Raw genomic sequence first — 23,230 nt, forward strand, 5'->3', positions numbered from 1 at the left:
TAGTAAAATACAAAAGATCCTTTATGAAAATGGTTATCAAAACGTATTTGTGATTTTAAATGTCACGATAACTTATATTCAATCTCTGTAATAAGACAATTTGTATCAACAATCCCTTACAGAGTCTTGCTACAGCGGTCAACCCATATAGGTCTGCAGAACTTGATTCTTACCTCCTCAGGGGAAAGAATTCATCTGAGGGGCATAAGGCAGAGTCAGAGACTGAGACAAGTTTTAGAGCAAGAATGAAACTTATTAAAAAGCGTTAGTGCTGTGGATCACGTCTGTAATCCCAGCTGTTAGGGAGGCAGAGGTGGGAGGACAGCTTGAGCCCAGGAGTTCAAGACCTGCCTGGGCAATATAGTGAGACCCTGTTCTCCACAAAAAGGAAAAGAAAAAAAGACCAAAATAAAGCTTTAGTGCAGGGTTTGGGCATGGTGGCTCATGCCTGTAATCCCAGCACTTTGGGAGGCTGAGGCAGGAGGATCATTTGAGGCCAGACCAGCCTGGCCAACATGGTGAGACCACCAACTGTAGTAAAAACACAATAATTAGCTGGGTCTGGTGGCATTCACCTGTAATCCCAGCAACTGCAGAGGCTGAGGCAGGAGAACTGCTTGAGCTCGGGAGGCAGAGGCTGCAGTGAGCCCAACAGTGCGCCATTGCACTCCAGCCTGGACGAGGTTCTGCCTCAAATTAAAAAAAAAAAAAAGTAAAAGAAAAAGAAAACAGCTTTAGAGCAGGAAAAAGAGAAAGTAAAATACACTTGGAAGAGGACCAAGCAGGTGAATTCAGAGATCTGAGTGGGGTTTTGAGTCTTTCGTCCTCTGATTTTTCCTTGGGGTGGGCTGTCCGCATGTGCTGGGTCTGCCAGCACATGGGAGGAGATGCATGTGCATTGTGTTTACTGAAGCTGTGCATGCTCATTCACGGCATGTTGCCCTTACCAGTCCAGCCTTCCTAGAGGGAGGTCACATACCAGTTAAACTCTACCATTTTGCATCTTAGCATGCATGGGTGAGCCTGAGCAGGCGCAGCTACAAGAAACAGACCTCTCAAACACCGAACTGGGAAGGAAGGGGTGATTTATTCAGCGGAGCAAGGTGGCATAGTTGCCTAACAGCCAAGCTCCCCTAACAAAGGAAGGTTCCTTCTTTATATAGGCTTATACTTTAGATGTTACAGGTGGAAGAATCTTAGGTTTATAGCTTAAGATATGAAAAGGGTCTCAGTTTACAGTCTCAGGAATTACATATGAAAAGGGCTTTGGTTTACCAAAGCCTAAAAGTCTTAGGAATGAAAAGGGAAAGTTGATCTGAGATGCCTGGGTTTCCCTCTTCACTCTAACAAAGGACAGTTGTTTGCCTTTATATAGGCTTACAACTCTAGATATTCCATGTGAGAAGGGTATGGGGTTCACAGCTTTAGAAAGTATGTGTGAGGCTCCTGATAGATGAAGTAAGCACTGGGGTCTGAGCAGGAATGAAGGGGAACAATAGAGGGTGTTTCTCCATGTTGCCCCCACCCTTAAGGTTGCCTGAGATCTTAAGGGTGTGGGGTAGTGCTTAATCTTTAACCTCCAGGCCACTGACCTCATACCTGCTAGAGCTCAACTTTTACTTCCTCCTCCTTTGAGACAAGAGACAGGAAAGAGGGGTTTCTTTCCTCATTTCCCCCCTTTGAGAACCTCAATTACTTACTAGTAATAGTGGGGTTCTCATTCTTAACTTCACTATGTTGTATTGGACCGAGCACAGAAAGTCAACACCAAGACAAACGTATGCCAAATTGCAGGGTTTATTGCCGGCGACCACAGAGGACTCACGTCTCTCCAACCCGTGGCAGACAAAGAAGGGTGACAAGACCTTTTTATACCCGCAAAACCACCTTGGGAGTCGGGGTGAGGAGCGGAGATGGGATGAAAGTCTTCAGACATTTCGGGGGGGCTGTAAATCACCTCCTGGGTAGAGACACTTGAGAGATTTACAGAAGTTAAGATACCCGTTTGCTTACACACCGTCTGGGTAGGGGTTACTTGGCGCCAGAATGGAATTATCTGGGGTGCTCACTCTGGCCATTACCGGTAAACAGAGGCCAGCAATGCTGGCAGTTACAGATAAAAGGAAGTATGCAGCTTTACCTCTCTGCATTTTGCAAAGTAAACTTAGCAGTTTACAGAGGCCATGGCTAGCAGTCATTGTGAGGAGAATGGAAGCAGTTTTGTCTCTTTATAAAATGGCATTTTGCAGGTTCTAACTCTAGGCCGGCTATATCACAACTATTTGGGTCATTCTGTGAGATCGATCGATAGTGATTTATATCATATACCTGCGATAGAGTTTTCTGATGAACTACAGTGGTAACCAACCTTCTAATTATTTGGAGAAACAAGGGTAGCAAGCAGGGTAGTAGTAAGCAAGTACCAACAGTCTACCTATCATGAGGGTTTTCAGTCCTCCCGAGGATGAGAACCAACCTCCAAATAAAGGCTGGGGGTTAAATCCATGCCAGACTTACACGGGCACGTTTGCCAGGTTTGTCATGTCTTTTGCGATGTTTCTTACCCAGGCAGTGTGGGTAAACCTAGGACATTTGTCCAAAGCCTCCCCTCTTTCTAAGTTCGCCGTGAGGGCTAGCATGGTTAAAATAGGAAGCAACATTTTACAACAGGCATGGGCAAGGAATGTCCGTCAAGGAACAGCCACAGTGGCAGCATTAACAGCAAAACAGTGACTATTACTAACCCGCACCAAGTATTAAGATTTCAGTCCAAATCTACTTACCTGAAAGGGCTCAGGCTTCGGCCATGCCTGGACTAGTCAGTTCTGGCTGTGTGACTAGAGCAGGGCTTGAGGAGTCCTCAGGATTCATCACATTTGAACAGAACTGAATCGGGCTTGGTCCTTGTCCTTGCTGACGATGCACCTCAAAGTCAGCCTGGTGGGGTGCTCTGGGTCTGGTAGACTAGTCCACTTGTCTCGGGCCGCCGCTGACTTGGATCCAGGGCATGGCCTCAGCAATCTCAACAGCAGTGGGGGTAAAGAGGATTACAAGAATGGGCCCGTCCCACACAGGTCCAAGAGTGGTGGGGTTCCTTTTTTTTAAAAGGCTGATCCTATAAGGTTTTTTTTCTGCTTGAGAAGGCCTCATCTACTATATCTTTGCAATAATGTGATGGGAATTCTTTTGCTTTTGCTATAAACAGCAAAGCAGCTGGATTTAGGGTCTTCACTGTCTCTGCGGTTATGTTCACATAGCAGTCCCTGATATTTAGCCATTCTTGGCTTAGACAGCCGGTGAGGCTCTTTCTGGTCCAGCAGGATTATTACAGTGTGTGGCACTCAAACAGTTACCTCCTGTCCTAGTGCTAATTTGCCAGCTTCTTGGCTGGCAAGGTGGTTGGGCTACTGCTCTAAAGCAGGGTGGCCGGGCCAGTGCCACCGCATTTACTTGTTTAGATAAATAGGCCACAGGTTTACGCCGCGATTCTAGCATTTGTGTTAAAACTCTTACTGCTGTCCCTTTTCTTTCAGGTCCCTACTAGAAGGAAGGTTTAGTCTGATCTGGAGGCCTAAAGCTGGGGCTTGTGTTAACACCTTTTGCTGTCTCCCAGAGGAGGGACTCCTTCTTGCCCCCGCTTTGTAGCTTATAAAAGTGAGAGATGCCGGGCGCGGTGACTCACGCCTGTAATCCCAGCACTTTGGGAGGCCGAGGCGGGCGGATCACGAGGTCAAGAGATCGAGACCATCCTGGTCAACATGGTGAAACCCCGTCTCTACTAAAAAATACAAAAACTTAGCTGGGCATGGTGGCGTGTGCCTGTAATCCCAGCTACTCGGGAGGCTGAGGCAGGAGAACTGCCTGAACCAAGGAGGCGGAGGTTGCGGTGAGCCAAGATCGCGCCATTGCACTCCAGCCTGGGTGACATGAGCGAAACTCTGTCTCAAAAAAAAATTTTTTTTAATAAAATAAAAGTGAGAGATTTGGGATCCAAATGCAATAAATAGCAGTTGCATCATTAGAAGCAGTGAATAAGGTGTTACTTTAAGTAACAGGGCAGAAAAATGTAGATTAGAAGATGAGAAAAACTAAACAAACCCCAAGTAGGATTGCTTCGCCTTTCGCATTGTCCTGTTCAGCGTCCCCCAGGTGACGTCTGGGACTTGTGTTCTAGACCCGCTTGAGTTTTTCTCTCCTTTCAATCCTGTGATGAGGACGCAGTCTCTTGGCGGGTGCTGGTGTGCCGGAAATTCTAGGGTTGTGCCGGTGCCAAGAGACTTTTCTGATCTTTGTAAAAGACCAGGTTAGTGCTTTAAAAAAACTTGTGCTTTCACTAGATGATACTTGTAAACTTTTAACACTATTTCTTTTTCAATTAATGTTTTAAAACTTGCTTAGACCTTTAAGACAAAATTTATACAACCTACTTGCATGAATCACCTTTTATAACATTTCTGCAACTTCCACTGACAAACTGAGACGTGTAAACTTTGTTTCATCACCTTCCTAAGGGTGCCATCTGCCCACTTTCTTACTGTCTTTTTCCTTACTTCTTCCTTTATCTTTCTCTCTTCGTCCTTCTGTGCATTTTTTTTTTTTTTTTTTTTGAGACGGAGTTTCACTCTTGTTACCCAGGCTGGAGTGCAATGGCGCAATCTCGGCTCACCGCAACCTCCGCCTCTTGGGTTCAGGCAATTCTCCTGCCTCAGCCTCCTGAGTAGCTGGGATTACAGGCACACACCACCATGCCCAGCTAATTTTTGTATTTTTAGTAGAGACGGGGTTTCACCATGTTGACCAGGATGGTCTCGATCTCTTGACCTCGTGATCCACCCGCCTCAGCCTCCTAAAGTGCTGGGATTACAGGCTTGAGCCACCGCACCCGGCCTCTTTCTGTGACTCTTTATCTCTTTGCCTTCTTTACATGTCTGTCTGTCTCTCGCTCTCTCTCGCTCTCTCTAATTTTGTCTGTCCAGGTCAAACAGTGACATCATCACTTGCAGTTTGCTTGTTCATTGCCAAAGCCAATACGCTATGCAGTGAGCCGTGGCCTCAAGATTAGACATAATTAGGGCTGTTTCAAGATTTTATATCCAATAAACTGAGTAAGCCAAGTTACTTGATTATGTCACGTTTAGTGGACTGCACTCTTTCCTTGTTTACCTGACTCATCAGTAAACAGTGTTAAAGCATTAGGCCCAGAGAATCACGATACTGCTTTGAGTTGCTTTTTCCTCAGAGGAATTTTGGTGATGTTGGGATTAACTTAGCGACTGACTGCATTAATCATGAACATGGCGAGTTGGAGTTGGTAACACGAAGCTTAAAAGAAATCTGAAAAGATCTCTGGAAGCAGAGACTAAATATACTTTAACCACACGCTTAAAGCCACAGGTAGGACAGCTTACATCTCGTGATTGAGTTTTTAGGCTGACCCAGTTGATGGACTTGACACTGGCAAACAATGACTTACTAGCAGAGTAAAGACTACCCTAGTCTCTTATGCCTATGGCTTTACTACACTTATACAAAATTTTACTCTCTGAGGACGGGCTTAACATTTTTACCTTTTAACTCATTTAGAGAAAGGGGTTTTACAAATCCCTAGACAGCTCACAAACTAGCCTGGAAAGCAAAATAACCCTGTATCTTCACTAGGGAGAGGTTACTGAATTCCTTCGCCTAAATGGCCTCTGTTTAAAGTTTAGCCACTACCTGTGTTGTGCTTATTAAACTTGACTTTGTTCCATTTGTTTATTTTATTTTCCTTCCACATTTCCCCCCTTAAAGGCTTTCTTTTACAGGAAAACTATTATCAGAAAGCTTTTACTTTCTTTTTAATGTACAGAGTGCTAGAGCGATAGGACAGAGTCTGGGTCTAGTCACAGGCACCTTGCTTGCCGCCTGGGAAGTCACTTTGCTGGGTATCTGCTCCCAGAACTGCTTGTTTTCTGTGTGACAGCAGCCGGGCTCTTGGCTTGACCTTTGCCTCTGTTGGTCTCCCCGCGGCTGTGCCTGTCTTAGGTCACTCTCATCTTAAAGGGAGTCTTACCCGTCATTGACTAAGCAGCCATCCACTTGAGGGGCACAACTCAGCTTTCTCTTGGGGAGAAGCACAAGTAAGCCAGTTAGGAGTCCAACTCGGAGCTCCTTCTAGCAGCATTTGCTTGGGCCTAGGTAGGAGTTAGATTATACCCTGGTAAGTTATCCCACAAGTGATGTTTAAGGCTTAACCTCTGTGTTTTGTCCTCATACATCTGTGTTTGTAAGCCACATAGAAGGTGAGGAAAGGGAGACATGGGAAAGGAAAAGAGCGTGCGAAAGACCTATGTCAGTTTTATAACCTTCTGCCTTTTCATGAGATGAGCTTTCTTCTGTGAGTAACGGCTGTTACCTATTTAGTGCCATTATGAGGGCGGTGTGTTTGGTCACCCCGGCTCTGTGGTGGACTGTACACTCCCAAACAGGACTGCCAGTATGCAGAGGGGTATTAGATAAGTACTTGGCTCCCTACGAGAGTCTTGAATCCGCCAAAAGATGAAACCCAAGCACCGAAAGAGTCTGGAGTTCAACCGTTTCCAGACGGTTTGGACTGAAACCTGGGTATAACTTTTTCGTCTGGCTGCCTGTCTATTGTCATTAATTTTTAAACAGTTAATTAAGTTAGATTTCCCGCAGACTGCTCGTCCTGAGGCTAGCAGGTAATCTCATGCTAGGCTGTTTGGATAGACTGCATTTCTCGTTTGTGTACACTGTACAGCTAACAAATCTAAAGCTCTAGATCTTTCACTAGTCATCATTTCTAATACTGCTTGTAATCTGATGATACGATGATATAGATGGGAGTACCATATCCCCATAGCTAATCTTGTGCCCAAGTAGCTCTACCATACTTATTCTCTCTGAAGGCCAATCTACTTCAAATGCTGGCCAGTCTATTTGACACCAAGTTCTAGGTTTCCCTGTGTCATCATGACACCCTAATTTTCACTGAATATTTTTAATTCTTTTTTAACATGGCCCCTAATGGAGTGGGTTCAGTCCGCATCTTACCAATCTCCCTGTTAGGATGAAAGCAGCACTCAAAAGGTAAAAAGGGGTTGCACACTGGCTTTGCCCGTTACTGAAGCTTGGGGCTCAGCACTTTACCCCGGTTTTCTGCCTGTTACTGGTACGGTACACATTCTCTCCCCAGTTGGGCCCTGCCACACTCACAATTACACACCTCGAAACAACCAAGTCAAGAACAGAGGCAAGATTGCTAGTACCGCATAGAGACTGAAACCAGTTAGAGAGAAAGGAAATCAAATCCAGAGTGCGGAGGCTGACACAGCGTGGGCGATCAGGCCAGCTTCCACCCACAGGGGGTGGGCAAGTTTCCAGGATCAGTCCTACCGTGTTTCTGCTGTGCGGACCTTCCAAGTACCCGTTCCTTCTCGGTGTTCGGCCACTGGGTGGATCCGCACAGCGGGGCTTTCCACCAGGCCAGTACCCGCCCAGGCGCCCTCTCAGGATTGTGTCACCCAAGCAGGTGGGAGCCCCCCACAGGGATGCTCCGAAGGGTTAGGCAGACCACCCAAAAGGCTGTGCCGGCCGTCTGCCAACTGCAACTCGCTTCTTGGTCAGGGAACCAAATGAAGCAAGAAGGCGGCAAGAAACAGACCTCTCCAACACCGAACTGGGAAGGGGTGATGTATTCTGCCGGGAGCGAGGCGCCATCGTTGCCTAAGAGCCAAGCTCGTCTAAGGAAGGACATCCCTGCCTTTATATGGGCTTACAGCTCTAGACATTACATGCGAAAGGGTATTGGGTTTACAGTTTTAGAAAGTACATGTGAGGGGATGGTGATAAATGAAGTACGCGTGAGGGTTTGAGCAACATTGAATGGGAACATGAGGGCGTTTCTCCATGTCGCCCCATCTTTAAGATCACCTGAGATCTTAAGGATTGGGGGGCCTTAATCTTTAACCTCTAGGCCCCTGATCTCATGCCTGGTGTGTCTCAACTTTACTTCCTCCTTTGAGACAAGAGATAGGAAGAGGTTTCTTTTCTCAAGCCCACTCACTCAGTTCCTGAGATCTAACTGGGAAGCTGCTGATAACCAGCTTCAGGTGTCTTCTATCTATTGGGAGATTGCCTTTCCCTGGTGCCGGCTGTGACTAGTTGTTATTTTTATTTATTTGTTTATTTATTTTGAGACGGAGTTTCCCTCCCAGGCTGGAGTGCAATGGCGCGATCTCGGCTCACGGCAACCTCCGCCTCCTGGGTTCAAGCAATTCTCCTGCCTCAGCCTCCTGAGTAGCTGGGATTACAGGCACGCGCCACCATCATGCCCGGCTAATTTTTGTATTTTTAGTAGAGACGGGGTTTCACCATGTTGACCAGGATGGTCTCGATCTCTTGACCTCGTGATCCGCCGGACTCTCCCAAAGTGCTGGGATTATAGGTGTGAGCCACCACACCCGGCCGACTAGATATTATTTTAAAGAGACAGTTTAATTAACAACTGCCTGATAGGGAGAGCCCATTTGCCTACCCACCTACTCTAACAGTCTAATTTAAAGAAGTTAAGGCTTCATTGTCCAACAGGGTAGTCACCAGCCACATGTGGCTCTTGGATACATGAAATGTGGCTAGTGACACATACTGAAATGATAATATTTAAAATATATTGAATTAAAGTATATATATATTTTTTAATTTAAGATCCCATGTAAGCTAGACGTTTGTAAAGAAATTTTTCAAGGAAGAGTGTTATACAGGCTGGTTAAACCCCCATTTCTCACAAATTTCCTTAACCAGGTTGCATAGTCTTGTACAGTGCCATGATTTAATGGCTGCCATTCATGCCATTTCCTCTCTGAGACACTGTTTTTTAACTTGGGATGTCCAGATTGGAACTCCTCCGCCCCTCTCCAGATGAGGAGCAGACAAGGGGAAAGGCTAGGATTTAAAGGCACAGGAGGAAGGAGAACAGAGCAGGGTAGGACAACTGGCCAACCACATGTGTCTACAGAAAAGGATTTACTTTAGCTCAATGCCCTTTCAATGTTCTGTACTGGGACCAAAGGCAAAGTTTATTTTATTTTATTTTTTTCTGAGACAGAGTCTCGCTCTATCCTCTAGGCTGGAGTGCAGTGGCCGGATCTCCGCCCACTGCAACCTCCTCCTCCCAGGAGCAAGCAATTCTCCTGCCTCAGCCTCCCAAGTAGCTGGGACTACCGGCACACACCATCACGCCCAGCTAATTTTCTTTTCTTTTTTTTATTTTAGTAGAGACGAGTTTCACTATGTTGCCCAAGCTGGTCTCAAACTCCTGAGCTCAGGCAATCTGCCCATCTCGGCCTCCCAAAGTGCTAGGATTACAGGCCTGAGCCACTGTGCTCAGCTGGCAAAAGTTTATGTAACCTAAAAAGTTTGAACTGACCAATGGGCTAGAAAGATGAAAGGGGGCAGTGGGCCCCCCTCTTTTTTTTTTTTTTTTTGACACTCCATCTCAAAAAAAAAAAAGGATGAACAGCTGTCTTACATGCCTTCATGAGTGTGTGCTCACTCAAAATGAGTGGAACTAGAATGTCCCCACTAGATTTTTTTTCTCTTTCTGGTTGATCTGGGGAAGGAGGCCTGGGGAGGATGCTGGTAATGACAATATACTTCTTGCCAAGGGAGTGATACACTAGTATAATGACTATAATTTTTTCTTTCTTCGCCAAATTGTAACCACCCCGTGAGTTCACCTTGCCTGCTGCCTAGACAGAGCTGCTTTATCAAGACAGGGGAATTGCAATAGAGAAAGAGCAGTTCACGCAGACCCGGCTGTGTGGGAGGGCAGTTTTATTATTCTCATCAGTCCCCCAAGCATTCGGGGAGCAGAGTTTTTAAGCACAACTTGGTGGGTGGGGAGAAGCCAGTAAGCCAGGAGTGCTAATTGATAAGAGATGAAATCATGGGGAATTGAAGCTGTCCTCTTGCACTGGGTCTGTTCCTGGGTGGGGAGCACAGATCAGATGAGCCAGTTAGTCAACCTGGGTGGTGCCAGCTGATCCATCAAGTGCAGGGTCTGCAGAATATCTCAGGCCCTGATTAGGGGCAGCTTAGGAAAGGTCAGACTCTTGGGGCCTCCAGCTACATGACTCCTAAACCATCATTTCTAATCTTGTGGCTGATGCTAATAGTCTAGTCCCCAGGGAAGAAGGCTGGATTTTGGGAAAGGGCTGTTACCATCTTTGTCTTAAACTATAAGCTATAAACTAAGGTCCTCCCAAAGTTAGTTCAGCCTGTGCCCAGGAATGAACAAGGAGAGCTTGGAGGTTAGAAGCAAGGTGGAGCTGGTTAGGTTAGAGCTCTTTCACTGTCTCAGTTATAATTTTGCAAAGGCAGTTTCAAAATCACCTCAGTTTTTTTTCCTCTCTGCTACCTAATACAGTGATCCTAGGGACCAGGGTTGTAACTACAAGTACTGGAAGCAGGAATGAATTCTAAGCAAGAAACTGTCGCTACGTTTTTAAACTTTGTCAGAATTCCTAAGGGCCTGATGAAGAGGTAGTTGTGCCTTCACCCCATCTAGAAAAACTGGGATTAAGAATAAATACAGACCGAGAACAGTGGCTCACGCCTGTAATCCCAGCACTTTGGGAGGCTGAGGCGGGTGGATCACCTGAGGTCAGGAGTTTGAGACCAGCCTGACCAATATGGTGAAATCTCATCTCTACTAAAAATACAAAACCTGGCTGGGCATGGTGGCGAGGACCTGTAGTCCCAGCTACTTGGGAGGCTGAGGTTGCAGTGGGCTGAGATCATGTCACTGCACTCCTGCCTGGGTGACAGAGCAAAACTCCATCTTAAATTTAAAAAAAAAAAGGAAAAAGGCAGTTCCCCAACTGCCCCCCGCCCCCCCCGCCCCCGGAAAAGGAAGTTTTAATTGGTTGCAGAAAATGAAAGCTTCCTTCGTTCAAGAAAGTAAAAAACACTGTGGTAATTCAGAACTGGACAATGTTTATTTCTGCAAATGATCTGTGAGCTTGCTCTGAATTCCCCTGAATCCCAGCATAGTCCCTAAATAGAGAGGCTTGCCTCACCCCACAGAGGATATGACTCTGAAAAATTAATATGAAGAAATACTGAATATATCAAGTCATTCAAAATCCACGAGGCGGCCAGACACGGTGGCTCATGCCTGTAATCCCAGCGCTTTGGGAGGCTGAAGTGGGTGGATCACTTGAGGTCAGTTCAAGACCAGCCTGGCCAACATGGTGAAACCCTGTCTCTACTAAAAATACAAAAATTAGCTGGGCATGGTGGCACGTGCCTGTAGTCCAGGCAGGAGAATTGCTAAACCTGGGAGACAGAGGTTGCAGGGAACTGAGATGGCGCCATTGCACTCTAGCCTGGGTGACAGAGCAAGACTCTGTCTCAAAAAAAAAAAAAAAAAAAAAATCCACAAGGGATTTGAAGGATGGTTTTACTGGAAAAAATAATACACAAGGGGAACTGGTTAATCAAAGAAACCACATAGTTGATGTATTTCCATGAATTCAAAGCCTTTTAATAATGTGAACACTTACTCCCCATTTATTTCTTACATTTTTACAAAAAATTTACAGTTTTCTTAAAGTGGCATTTTGTTGATTATAGTGATGATACATATTAACACTTTGTATTGAAGAAGTATCATAAAAATCACTTGGCATTATAAAGTTTTGATAAGGAGTAATATTATCCTCTTTTAACAACTAGAGGCTCCCAGGCATACTCTTTGGTGAGAAATTATTAATTTTGTATTTTCATTTTGACAGTAATCTTTTCTGGTTTTTAACCAGTTATAAAAACAAAAGCTTTTTCTTTGTTGTGAAAATGTACAGTAAGACTCAGTTTCTTGAGCTGACGCTAAATAAGATGAGAGCAATAGGAACGTTCTAGGAGGTCATGTTTAGTTTTTAGAAAGGATGGCGTCCACATATATATGGATGAGAAATCTTGGAGTGTATGATCTGGGACTGAAACTGTGGAATACATATCCAGTGTGAAGCTCTGAGCACAGAGGGAGTTTGCTCCGGGACCTGGAATGAGTGATGGAGAAATGTTTTTAAAAAATAAATAGGCCAAGCACAGTGGCTCACATCTGTAATCCTAGCACTTTGTGATGCTGAGGTGGGCAGATCGCTTGAGCTCAGGAGTTTGAGACTAGCCTGGACACCATGGCAAAACCCCATCTCTCTATAAAAACAAAACAGGGCAGGCATGCTGGCTCACACCTGTAATCCCAGCACTTTGGGAGGTCGAGGCGGGTGGATCACTTGAGGTTAGGAGTTCAACACCAGCCCCAGCAACATGGTGAAAACCCATCTCTACTAAAAATATAAAACCTAGCTGGGTGTGGGGGCACATGCTTGTAATCCCAGCTACGCGAGAGGCTGGCGCACAAGAATCGCTTGAACCCAGGAGGCAGAGGTTGCAGTGAACTGGGCAACAGAGCAAGACTGTGTCTCAAACAAGAAGCAAAACCACTGCGGAGGGTTCCTAGGTTTTCTGCACTCCAGTTTAATGCTCACATCTCAGGGCTCTTCAAGGGCCGACCCACCCATTTTCTGCCACATGCAGTCAGCCCCCAGGCCTCATCTGTACTGAAAGGCCTGTGGACAATGACTGTCTCAGCAGAAAAGGACTCAAAGCCTCTGACATACGCCAGACCCACTGTGAGCCGCCCCTGTTCCGGACCCCCAAGCCCAGACTGGACAGCCTGCTTTCCCACCCTGGCTGCTGCTGGGTCTCTCCCCCATCCTGCTTTCCCACTGGTGCCTCTAAGACCTCAGTGTGGGGTCCACACCTCATCTCCCCAACATGAGCAGGTATTGGTCCTCAAACACAGAAGCGCACTCTTAGCTTGGGTTCTGCTCTATTTCGGTATTTCTACTTTTGAACTTTGTTGAGTGTTCCCTTCTGAAATCTAACCACTGGATCCAACCCAGGGGTGTAGAGTGTCCACTCTGAGTCTGCTATTTCCCCAAGTGTCCCCTCAGCAGGCAGCAGGCTCTGCCTTATCCTGGCGGGGCAGAGGTGCACCATCTTCTCCAGCTACAAGGCAGCGGAGTGGGTCTCCGGGAGGTTCTCCTCCAGCTTCAGCCCCAGGTTGTCAATCCCGATGCTGGTGACCGGAGGCACACTGCTTTCAGCTGGCTCGGCCGTGCGCGTCGGGGTGGAGCAGTATAGGATGAACCCCCCCATGATGACGGTGAAGGACAGGATGTAGAGTCCTGAGAACTAGGAAAAGAGAAGAACAGGCGGTGAATTGTGCCTCACACACACCTCTGCTGCTGCTTCTGCAACTGTGCTTTGAGGGTCACCTTCTCATAATCAGTTGCTGGCTTCCTTCTTCCCTCCCTCCCTCCCTCCCTCCCTCTCCTCCTCTCATTTCCTTTCCTTTCCTTTTTCCTTCCCTTTCCCCTTCCCTTCCCTTCCCCTTCCCTTCCCCCTTCCCTTTTTCCTTCCCTTCCCCCTTTCCCCTTTCCCTTCCTTTCCCTTTCCTTTCCAACAGGATCTCACTCTGTGGCCCAGGCTGAAATACAGTAGTGCAATCTCACCTCACTGCAACTACTACCTCCCAGGCTCCAACAATCCTCCCACCTCAGCCCCCAGATCAGCTTAGACCACAGGCGCTCATCATCACACCTGGCTAATTTTTGTGTTTTTTGTAGAGACAGGGTTTCTCCATATTGCCCAGTTGGTCTTGAACACTTGAGCTCAAGCAATCTGCCCGCCGCAGGCTCCCAAAGTCCAGGGGCTTCATGCCTGGCCTCATGATCTTTTTTCTGAAAGTTGCCTAAGGAGATGGTAATGCACAAAACCCTCCCACATATGCTGCTGAATGCTGGGACTGCCAACAGCACTGGCACACCAGCCACCTAGATCCTTGGATCTTTAGGAGAAATGGAACCTTTGCTTGTCTCTGTCATAATCCAGCTACACCCCACTCTGCGTACAGTCCCACTTAGTGGAGAAAATGGTGGTCATCATGGATACCACAAGAGAGCCCCATTCAGACCCTAGACACAGTTTACATTATTGGTGCGAAACAGAGGAACACAAGACTGTGATGTAACATGGAAGGTCAGGAGTGGCATCTGGTCAGCAGCCTCCCAATGTGTGCTATTCAGTGAAATTCATTTTGCTAAAATTTAATACATTATCTTGTCTCTGCAGGCAAGTATTACATAGTAAAATTTATGGTGGACTGAGCAGATTCAGAATATTAGAGCTAGAAAAAGCCTAGATATCAGAAGAATCCAAAGCCCAAAGGGGTGACTGGTGTAAGATCCATTGAGGACCGTCATAGGGAACAGAGGCTATCTCATACACTGTCTGCCCCAGAAGGACCAGATAGAGCAGAAGCCCATTCTGACAGACATTCCACAAGTATGGATGGACTTTTTGGTAACTTTCCCCAAACCTCCTTCCCTTCCCCCCTTTTTTTTTTTTGAGACGGAGTTTCACTCTTGTTACCCAGGCTGGAGTGCAATGGTGTGATCTCGGCTCACTGCAACCTCCGCCTCCTGGGTTCAGGCAATTCTTCTGCCTCAGCCTCCCGAGTAGCTGGGATTACAGGCACGTGCCACCATGCCCAACTAATTTTTTGTATTTTTAGTAGAGATAGGATTTCACCATGTTGACCAGGATGGTCTGGATCTCTTGACCTCGTGATCCACCCGCCTCAGCCTCCCAAAGTGCTGGGATTACAGGCATGAGCCACCGTGCCTGGCCCCGCTTCCCCTTCTTAATACTGAAAACCACCACCCAGAGCAAAATGCAATGAGGACAGAACACTATACACACACACACACACATATATATATATATGGAAACATGTCATACCCCAAAGTCTAAATTTCATGAAGAAATTTGTATATGTGCTCTTATTTGCGTTGGAAATCCATACAAAAGTTGAAGTATTAAATGAGTATGTATTTTTAGCAACATGATAAGGCACAGAAAGAGAATGGCTAAAGACTGACCAAGCGTGGTGTATTTTAAAAATTAGAGAAACTAGGCCGGGCGCGGCAGCTCACACCTGTAATCCCAGCACTCAGAGGCAGAGGCAAGTGGATCACCTGAGGTCAAGGGTTCGAGACCAGCCTGGCCAACATGGTGAAATCTCGTCTATACTAAAAATATAAAAACTAGACAGGCATGGTGGTGGGCACCTGTAATACCAGCTACATGGGAGGTGAAGGCAGGAGAATCACTGGAACCCAGGAGGTGGAGGCTGCAGTGAGCCGAGATTACGCCATTGTACTCCAGCCTAAGCAACAGAGCAAAAACTCTGACTCAAAAAAAGAAAGAAAAGGGAGGCCGGGCACAGTGGCTCACACCTATAATCCCAGCACTTTGGGAGGCTAAGGTGGGTGGATCATGAGGTCAAGAGATCGAGACCATCCTGGTCAACATGGTGAAACCCCGTCTCTATTAAAAATACAAAAAAAAAAAAATTAGCTGGGCATGGTGGCGTGTGCCTGTAATCCCAGCTACTCAGGAGGCTGAGGCAGGAGAATTTCCTGAACCCAGGAGGCGGAGGTTGCGGTGAGCTGAGATCACACCATTGCACTCCAGCCTGAGTAACAAGAGCGAAACTCCGTCTCGAAAAAAGAAAAGAAAAAAACTTGTAAAGTGCTAGGTGTCTTCATTATCCTCTGAGTTTTTTCTACCTCTGTAATTTACTCTTTAGATTTCAGAAGACCTGCTCTTTACTCCGTAAGTCTTGAAACGACCTTTGACCAAAAACAGTAAAAATCTGATCTAAGAATGAACTATTAGACGTGCAGGGACAAAGAAACACAAACGAACTGGAAAGGAATTTATCAACTGCATGCTCTGATTCTGCGAATAGCAGTTTAAAGTTATGTGGCTGAAAAAATGACATAAAAGGGGATTTTTCATTTTAAAGTTAAAAGCAGTTAAAGCCAGCCAGCCAACTAGCCTGGAATTGCTATATGGAAACACCAGCACCCCTAGTGGTAGCTAGATGAAATGCAGCACAGAAAAACTGACTTTGTAGTACAATTTGGCTCTCAGAAAAAAATCTGGGCTCATCAGGATGACTTCTCTGATTCACCTTGACTTTTTCTTAATGATATTACCAATAAGCTATGAATACTCCTTCAGTCTTAGTTCAGGAACACCTTAACCAGCAAGTTTGAAAAGATAACAGCTGGTTCCTTCACATGTAACCTTGCAAAGCAAAAAGTTTATACTCTTTAAGCAGAAATTTCTGAGAACCCACTGAGCTTAATGTAGCAGTAATTCAGCTAAGTATTTTAAGTTCATGGCCAATATCTGGGAATAGCATAAATAAGGATTTGTTTGGATATAAAATTTTACAAGGACAAAGAAATATAGTTGATTGCCCATACTGAAACTAAAATTATCAGGTAACAGCCAACATCCTATCTGTTCCTTTACTGAAGGCATGCTGAGAAAAGACAGATATCTTTTCTCTTTTTTCTTTTTCTTTTTCTTTTTTTTTTTGGAGACAGGGTCTAACTGGGCCAGCCAGGCTGGAGTGCCGTGGTGTGATCAGATCATGGCTCACTGTTGCCTTGACCTCCCTGTGCCCAAGTGATCCTCCACTTCAGCCTCTCTCTGGAGTAGCTGGAACTACAGGTGCACATTACCATGTCTGGCTGATTTTATGTGTGTGTGTGTGTGTGTGTGTATTTTGTTGGAGAGATGGGGTTTTGCTGTATTGTCCAGGCTGAAAAGAGAGATTTCTAAAGCAGGGGTGCTCAAAGTATAATCCAAAATCCTTGAGGGAACTCAAAACCCCAGGAGGAATCTATATAGTCAAAGCTATTGTTATTTTTTTTTTTTTATAGACACAGTTTAGCTCTTGTTACACAGGCTGGAGTGCAATGATGCAATCTCAGCTCACTGCAACCTCCGCCTCCCGAATAGCTGGGATTATAGGCATGTGCCACCACACCCAGCTAATTTTTGTATTTTTAGTAGAGATGGTGTTCCACCATGTTGGCCGGGACTGGTCTCGAACTCCTGACCTCAGGTGATCCACCCGCCTCAGTCTCCTAAAGTGCTGGGATTACAGGCATAAACCACCATGCCCAGCCCTCAAAACTATGATTACTATACTACTAAAATGCTATTTTCCCTTTTCACTTTCATCTTCTTACAAGTGCACAGTGAAATGTTCTACAGGCTACATGATGTGATATCACAAGGCAGAAGGAAGAAGCAGATGTGAGAATCCAGCTGTTTTCTAGTAAGCCACACAGTAAAGAGATTTTTAAAAAATATAAATCAATGACACTCTTCTCACCATTTTTTTGAAAAAGTTTTTCATAAAATTGTTATGTTAACGTATGATGAATTACTTTCTTAATGAGTTAATTTTATTTCTCAATTTTCATTTATAATATGATAAATAATAGGTATAAATCACTGAGGTTCCCAATTTTTAATCAAGGGGTTTAAGATTTTTAAAAGAATGGACCACGTGCAGTGGTTCATGCCTGTAATCCCAGCACTTTTGGAGGCGGAGGCAGAGGCGGGTGGATCACCTGAGGTTAGAAGTTCGAAACCAGACTGGCCAACATGGTGAAATCCTATATCTACTAAAAATACAAAAAATTAGCTGGGTGTGGTGGCACAGACCTGTAATTCCAGCTACTTGAGAGGCTGAGGCAGAAGAATTGCTTAAACCTGGGAGACAGAGGTTGCAGTGAGCTGAGATCATGCCATTGCACTCCAGCCTGGGCAACAAGAGTGAAACTCTGTCTCAAAAAAAAAAAAAAAAAAGAACTGCTAAACTGCTGCCCTAGGAATTTTCAAATTAGCTGTGAGGTTGAAAAAAAAATCTAATTGATTCTCTATGATAATGAGACTTTAACATGATGCAATCATAGGCTTCAGATTTATCTTCATAATGAAATTAAGGTGGAAAGTGCAGTGGCAAGAAGATTGAAGAACACTGACAAATGGCTGGGCGCAGTGACTCACGCCTGTAATCCCAGCACTTTGGGAGGCTAAGGCAGGCGGAGCACCTGAGGTCAGAAGTTTGAGACCAGCCTGACCAACATGGAGAAACCCCATCTCTACTAAAAATACAAATTAGCCGGGTGTGGTGGCGCATGCCTGTAATCCCAGCTACTCAGGAGGCTGAGGCAGCAGAATCGCTTGAACCCGGGAGGCAAAGATTGTGGTGAGCCGAGATCTCGCCACTGTACTCCAGCCTGGGCAACAAGAGCAAAACTCTGTCTCAAAAAATATAAATAAAATGAATGGCTCAATCAGTAATTATCAAGGGAAGGTGTATCAGACTCTCTGAGGATGCTCTTTTGTTCAAATTCTGTATTTGTTCTCTTGCTTCCCCTGAAGACACTGATACATTCCCTGCTAACCCACCTGCCTTAAGAATTAGTACACGTAATAGGACCCACTGCTGATGGCAGCAGGTTACGCTTGTAAATGCCATGGTGATGTGGATAGATAAGGTCTGAAACACCCCTGGACTGAATTACCTTTAAGATATAAAATTACTGTCAAAGACGGAACCGTTCCAATCACACATGCATTACAAGCCGGCCACCTCTCTTCCCTTCCCGTCGGGCACTCCAGACTTTTGTGTACCACGGCAAAAAGAGTGCGTGGAAAAGCACCTAGTGCTCGGGCTAAGTTACATTCTCCCTCAAGGTCAGCAGCAGCTCTGGGTCTGCTTGTTTATCACCTGGCAAGAGTGTTAACAATTTCATAAGCGAGTGCCCTGGGCCATACCATCAAAGATGAAATCCAGATATTTCACCCTTTAGAAAAACCCTAGGAGGGCAATTTATGTGAAGCACTTTTCTAAGTCAGAAGCAGGAAGGGAGGCCTGACCGGTGAAATTCTTACCAAGAGAATAAGAAGGTCTTATTTTCTTATCTAGCGACTTGAAGAAACTTGCTACATTTTTTGGATTCAAGCAAGTGTTCTTTAAACATGATCTATTTGTTTACCTTATAGCCAAACAGAAAGAGTCCAAAGAATAGGCTGTAGAGGTCCGCGGTCAGGATGCCCAGGTTGACGGAAGTGGCACTAGTGACTTTAATCACCAATGGCATGAAGCTGTACAGGCAAAACATACACAGGGCAAATGCCATGAACAGCAGGGCTGCGAAAAACAAGAAGGAATATCTAATATTAGGGCAAGAAATCAGAAGACAAAGGAGTTTGAGGCTTGGCTGCCATGTAAAACTCCCTAACCCGTTAACATATTATCTACAAAGCCCCTTGTTTGTTAACATTTGCCTTGCAAATGAGACCATAAAGCTCTCTGGGAAATATAATATTCATAGCAATCTGTGATGTAGATAAAGGACCTCAAAAATCCAACAAGGTATGAGATGGGCAAGGCCAGAAAATCCTGCTTATGGTGTGACTGAGTCCACAGCTCTTACACCCTCTGCTGTGCATCCTCCCAGGACAGAGACGCCTGTGATAAATGGCCAGTAAAGGCAGAATCAACAACTCGCGCCGAGAAAAATCATCTTTGCTTCTGTTTGGTTGGACGTGATTTATATAATCGGATTCAGAATAAAGTATCTTTAAAGACATCAAAGACGGTGATTAGGTCCACTGTATTTTGCTCATCTCATTAAATTAAATGCTCCAAGGAAGCACAATATAATTATCCTATTTAGGACAGTGCTCACGGTGTGGGTGTTCACTATGTTAGCTCTGCTTTGCAAACACTTTTTTTTTTTTTTTTTGAGATGGAGTTTCGCTCTTGTTGCCCAGGCTGGAGTGCAATGGTGCGATCTCGGCTCACTGCAACCTCCGCCTCCTGGGTTCAGGCAATTCTTCTGCCTCAGCCTCCCGAGTAGCTGGGATTATAGGCACGCACCACCGCGCCCAGCTAATTTTTTGTATTTTTAGTAGAGACGGGGTTTCACCATGTTGACCAGGATGGTCTCAATCTCTTGACCTCGTGATCCACCCTCCTCGGCCTCCCAAAGTGCTGGGATTACAGGCTTGAGCCACCGCACCCAGCTGCAACCACTTCTTTAATCTCATCCCATGCTCAATTCTCTCTCTCTCTTCTCTCTCTGGCAATCTAAGTTATTTCGTTGAATTAAATTATCAAGCATGGTAGATAATCTTCAGTGACCCCTAGGTACTACTTAACTTCTCCACACCCCATCATTAAACCCGGTTCAAATCTTTTCTGACTGTCCTATCACCATTTTCTTTTCCTTTATTTATTTATGCAGATGCCTAGGAATATCAGATGACAGGAGCAGTGGGAGGTGGGGGAGATTCCACACCATCAACAATTCAGATCAGTGCTTCACAATTTCTATCAAGCAAACAAACTTCATGAGAAGTTTGAGGACCCAAGATACAGATCTAATTTGAAAGCTGGTTTGCGCTGGGGACAGTGGCACACTGTAATCCCAGCACTTTGGGAGGCCGAGGTAGGTCGATCACAAGGTCAGGAAATCGAGACTATCCTGGCAAATGTGGTGAAACCCCATGACTACTAAAAATACAAAAATTAGCTAGACGTGGTGGTGGGCACCTACAGTCCCAGCTACTCGGGAGGCTGAGGCAGGAGAATCGCTTGAACCCGGGAGGTGGAGGTTGCAGTGAGCCGAGATCACACCACCGCACTCCAGCCTTGGCGACAGAATGAGACTCCAACTCAAAAAAAAAGGAAAGCTGGTTTGACCAAAGGTCAATCTCCAGTCTTGTTCAGGATTCCTCGTAACCAAAGGCTATTCCTACAGGTAAAGATTAAGAATTAACTTTTATGGAAGTTTATCTACCAATATTCAGAGAAAACTCAATGTAAACCATTATAGCTGATATGTATTAAATCACTCTGAGATTTTACAAAGATGTCTAAATATTAAAATTATTATTAATGTATTATACATTTTTATAAATGTATGTTGTATTTTATATGCATTTTACAAATGCATATAAAAATGTACATATTCCTAGATGTTCATTTGTTAGATAAAGGAAAGAATGCTGACTAAAAGGAATTATGATTTCTTTACATACCAATTTTCCAGTCCCAGGGAATGCTGGCAATATCCTTATATTCCACAATCAATCTGAGATTAAAACAAGAGGTCACAGAGAGATCCACATACTAATTTTCACTATTTTATAAGCATTTTAGTTACTATACTTCAGCTAAAGTGAGGAATTATGTTGACTTCTGAATTTGTCTTAGAATATAAAAATAACTATCTTTAATAAACATGACAAAGAATAAAACCGAAGGAGCTCACACGGAGATGTTTGACTCCCTTACAGGTACTCTGTAGTAACAGTCAGTTATAGGAGGAAAAATATGATATTGTACCTTGTTTTTGAATAAGCTTAGGAAGCTAATGTGTTAATATTTTCTGGAAATAACTAAAAAATAAAACTCCTTACTGGTAAAAGCCTTTACCACATCGTTATCAGGAATCCATAAGCATCACACGTGTTTAGGAAAATAGGAGTAATTCTTGATGTCTTAACAATCCTCTAATAGATACTCAGTAAGTTACTAGGTAATGGCAAAACCACAATTACTCTTGCACCAACCTAATATTAATTTGAAATGTAAATATGGGCCAAATAAACAATGAATATTAATAGTTATCTTCTATAATAGATTTGTTTGTTTTGTCTAGAAAAACGTTTAGAATCTTACAGCTGTATGCCACTGATAATTGTTCCAAACAGGCCCACCATTCCTAAAAACTCCTGTCTGCTCAGCTTCTTCACGATGTATTCTTCACAAACGTTAGAAATGGCATAGAGGGAAGCCCCAAGAAGGACCAAGATGTCACCAATCAATACGTCATTCCCTGCAGGAAGACAAGGCACAGAAGCAAAACACTGTCAACAGGTGAACCCCTACAGCATGCCTCCAGGCGGTCATCTGACCCATGTTCATTTAAATCACTCTAAAGAAGAAACTGGTTACTAGAAGGTGTGTGTGTGTGTGTGCGCGTGCACGTGCGTTTGAGACAGTCTTGCTCTGTCACTCAGGCTGGAGTGCAGTGGCACGATCTTGGCTCACTGCAACCTCTGCCTCCCGGATTCAAGTGATTCTCTTGCCTCAGCCTCCTGAGCAGCTGGGATTACAGGCATGCACCACCACACCCAGCTAATTTTTGTATTTTTAGTAGAGAAGGGGTTTTGTCATGTTGGCCAGACTGGTCTAGAACTCCTGACCTCAAGTGATCTGCCTACCTTGGCCTCCCAAAGTACTGGGATTACAGGTGTTAGCCACTTTGCCTAGACTAATTTTTGTGTTTTTGGTAGAGATGGAGGTTTCACCGTGTTGGCCAGGATGGTCTTGAACTCCTGACCTCAGGTGATCCACCCACCTCAGCCTTCCAAAATGCTGGGATTATAGGTGTGAGCCACCCCACCCAGCCTGATTACTGGAAGTTTAAAATCTCTTACTTTTCTCACTTTCGGATGCAATTCTGCTGTGATTTTTTTTCATAATTTAACTCCTCAGAAGTCTAACAAGCTAGGAGATGATGGTATATATCATAATGTAAGGCCTCAGAAAATGATTCCATGACATGACAAATTAATGGAGTTCATTGAAGGGGAAGGTCAATTTGAAAAATGCGAACCTGCTTTCAAAGTAATTTTCTCTCTCAATCCAAGGAGACACTTAACTCACTTACAGATTAGGTGAATTCATAGACCTTAATTAGATTTTATACTCTCAATTGTAATTTTCTCTCTCAATCCAAGGAGACATTTAAGTCACTTGTATGTAGACTGGATGAATTCATAGATCTTAATTAGATTTTACACCATCAACTGAATTCAACCCAAGTATGGCCAAGATGCTGTCACCTACACCGTGACTTCAAAAGAAATACTCCAGTGAACGAGTTTCTTTTTTGATAAAACAAACATTGCTGAGATGCTACTTAGGAAAAATTTTTAAATTTTAAAAATTTTAAAAAAGATTCTGCAATAGGATAAAGGAGATAAAAAAGAAGAAAACAAAACAAACAAAAAAAACAAGAATTGACAGTAGGTGTTCCAATAACCCATCTAAATACATGAGCCAAAAGATTATTGCAAGTATATGAAGACACTTTGCTGTCAAGAGACAAAGCTACTTAATGTGAGAAAAAGGAAGAAAAACTGTGGGCTGGTGGGAATATACAGATTGTTTTGTGTGGGGGTAGTTACAAAATACCAGATATAAGTAAATCTA

The 23,230-nt window shown here is 44.5% G+C and overlaps 1 protein-coding gene and 1 long non-coding RNA gene across 3 annotated transcripts in view; one reads left to right on the top strand and one right to left on the bottom strand.

The window, feature by feature from the left end:
- LOC108593706 (uncharacterized) overlaps positions 1-23,230 on the top strand; it is a 78,560-nt gene that overhangs the window by 51,422 nt on the left and 3,908 nt on the right. The window contains exon 3 of one of the 2 annotated variants that reach the window (XR_013523004.1): positions 21,724-21,973. This is a non-coding gene — a long non-coding RNA (uncharacterized LOC108593706). The remainder of the gene's footprint in view (positions 1-21,723; positions 21,974-23,230) is intronic. The other variant, XR_008474956.2, reaches the window with a different exon arrangement.
- Positions 11,524-23,230, bottom strand: part of SLC35F2 (solute carrier family 35 member F2) — a 62,910-nt gene continuing 51,203 nt past the window's right edge. The window contains exons 5-8 of the mRNA XM_002754400.6: positions 21,692-21,848; positions 21,049-21,101; positions 18,999-19,153; positions 11,524-13,260 (exon numbers count right to left, since the gene is read on the bottom strand). Coding sequence (XP_002754446.1) covers positions 13,075-13,260; positions 18,999-19,153; positions 21,049-21,101; positions 21,692-21,848 — 551 coding nt within the window. The 3' untranslated portion in view covers positions 11,524-13,074. The remainder of the gene's footprint in view (positions 13,261-18,998; positions 19,154-21,048; positions 21,102-21,691; positions 21,849-23,230) is intronic.

Source organism: Callithrix jacchus, chromosome 10 (assembly GCF_049354715.1).
Source record: "Callithrix jacchus isolate 240 chromosome 10, calJac240_pri, whole genome shotgun sequence".
In the NCBI taxonomy this organism is placed as follows: Eukaryota; Metazoa; Chordata; class Mammalia; order Primates; family Cebidae; genus Callithrix; species Callithrix jacchus.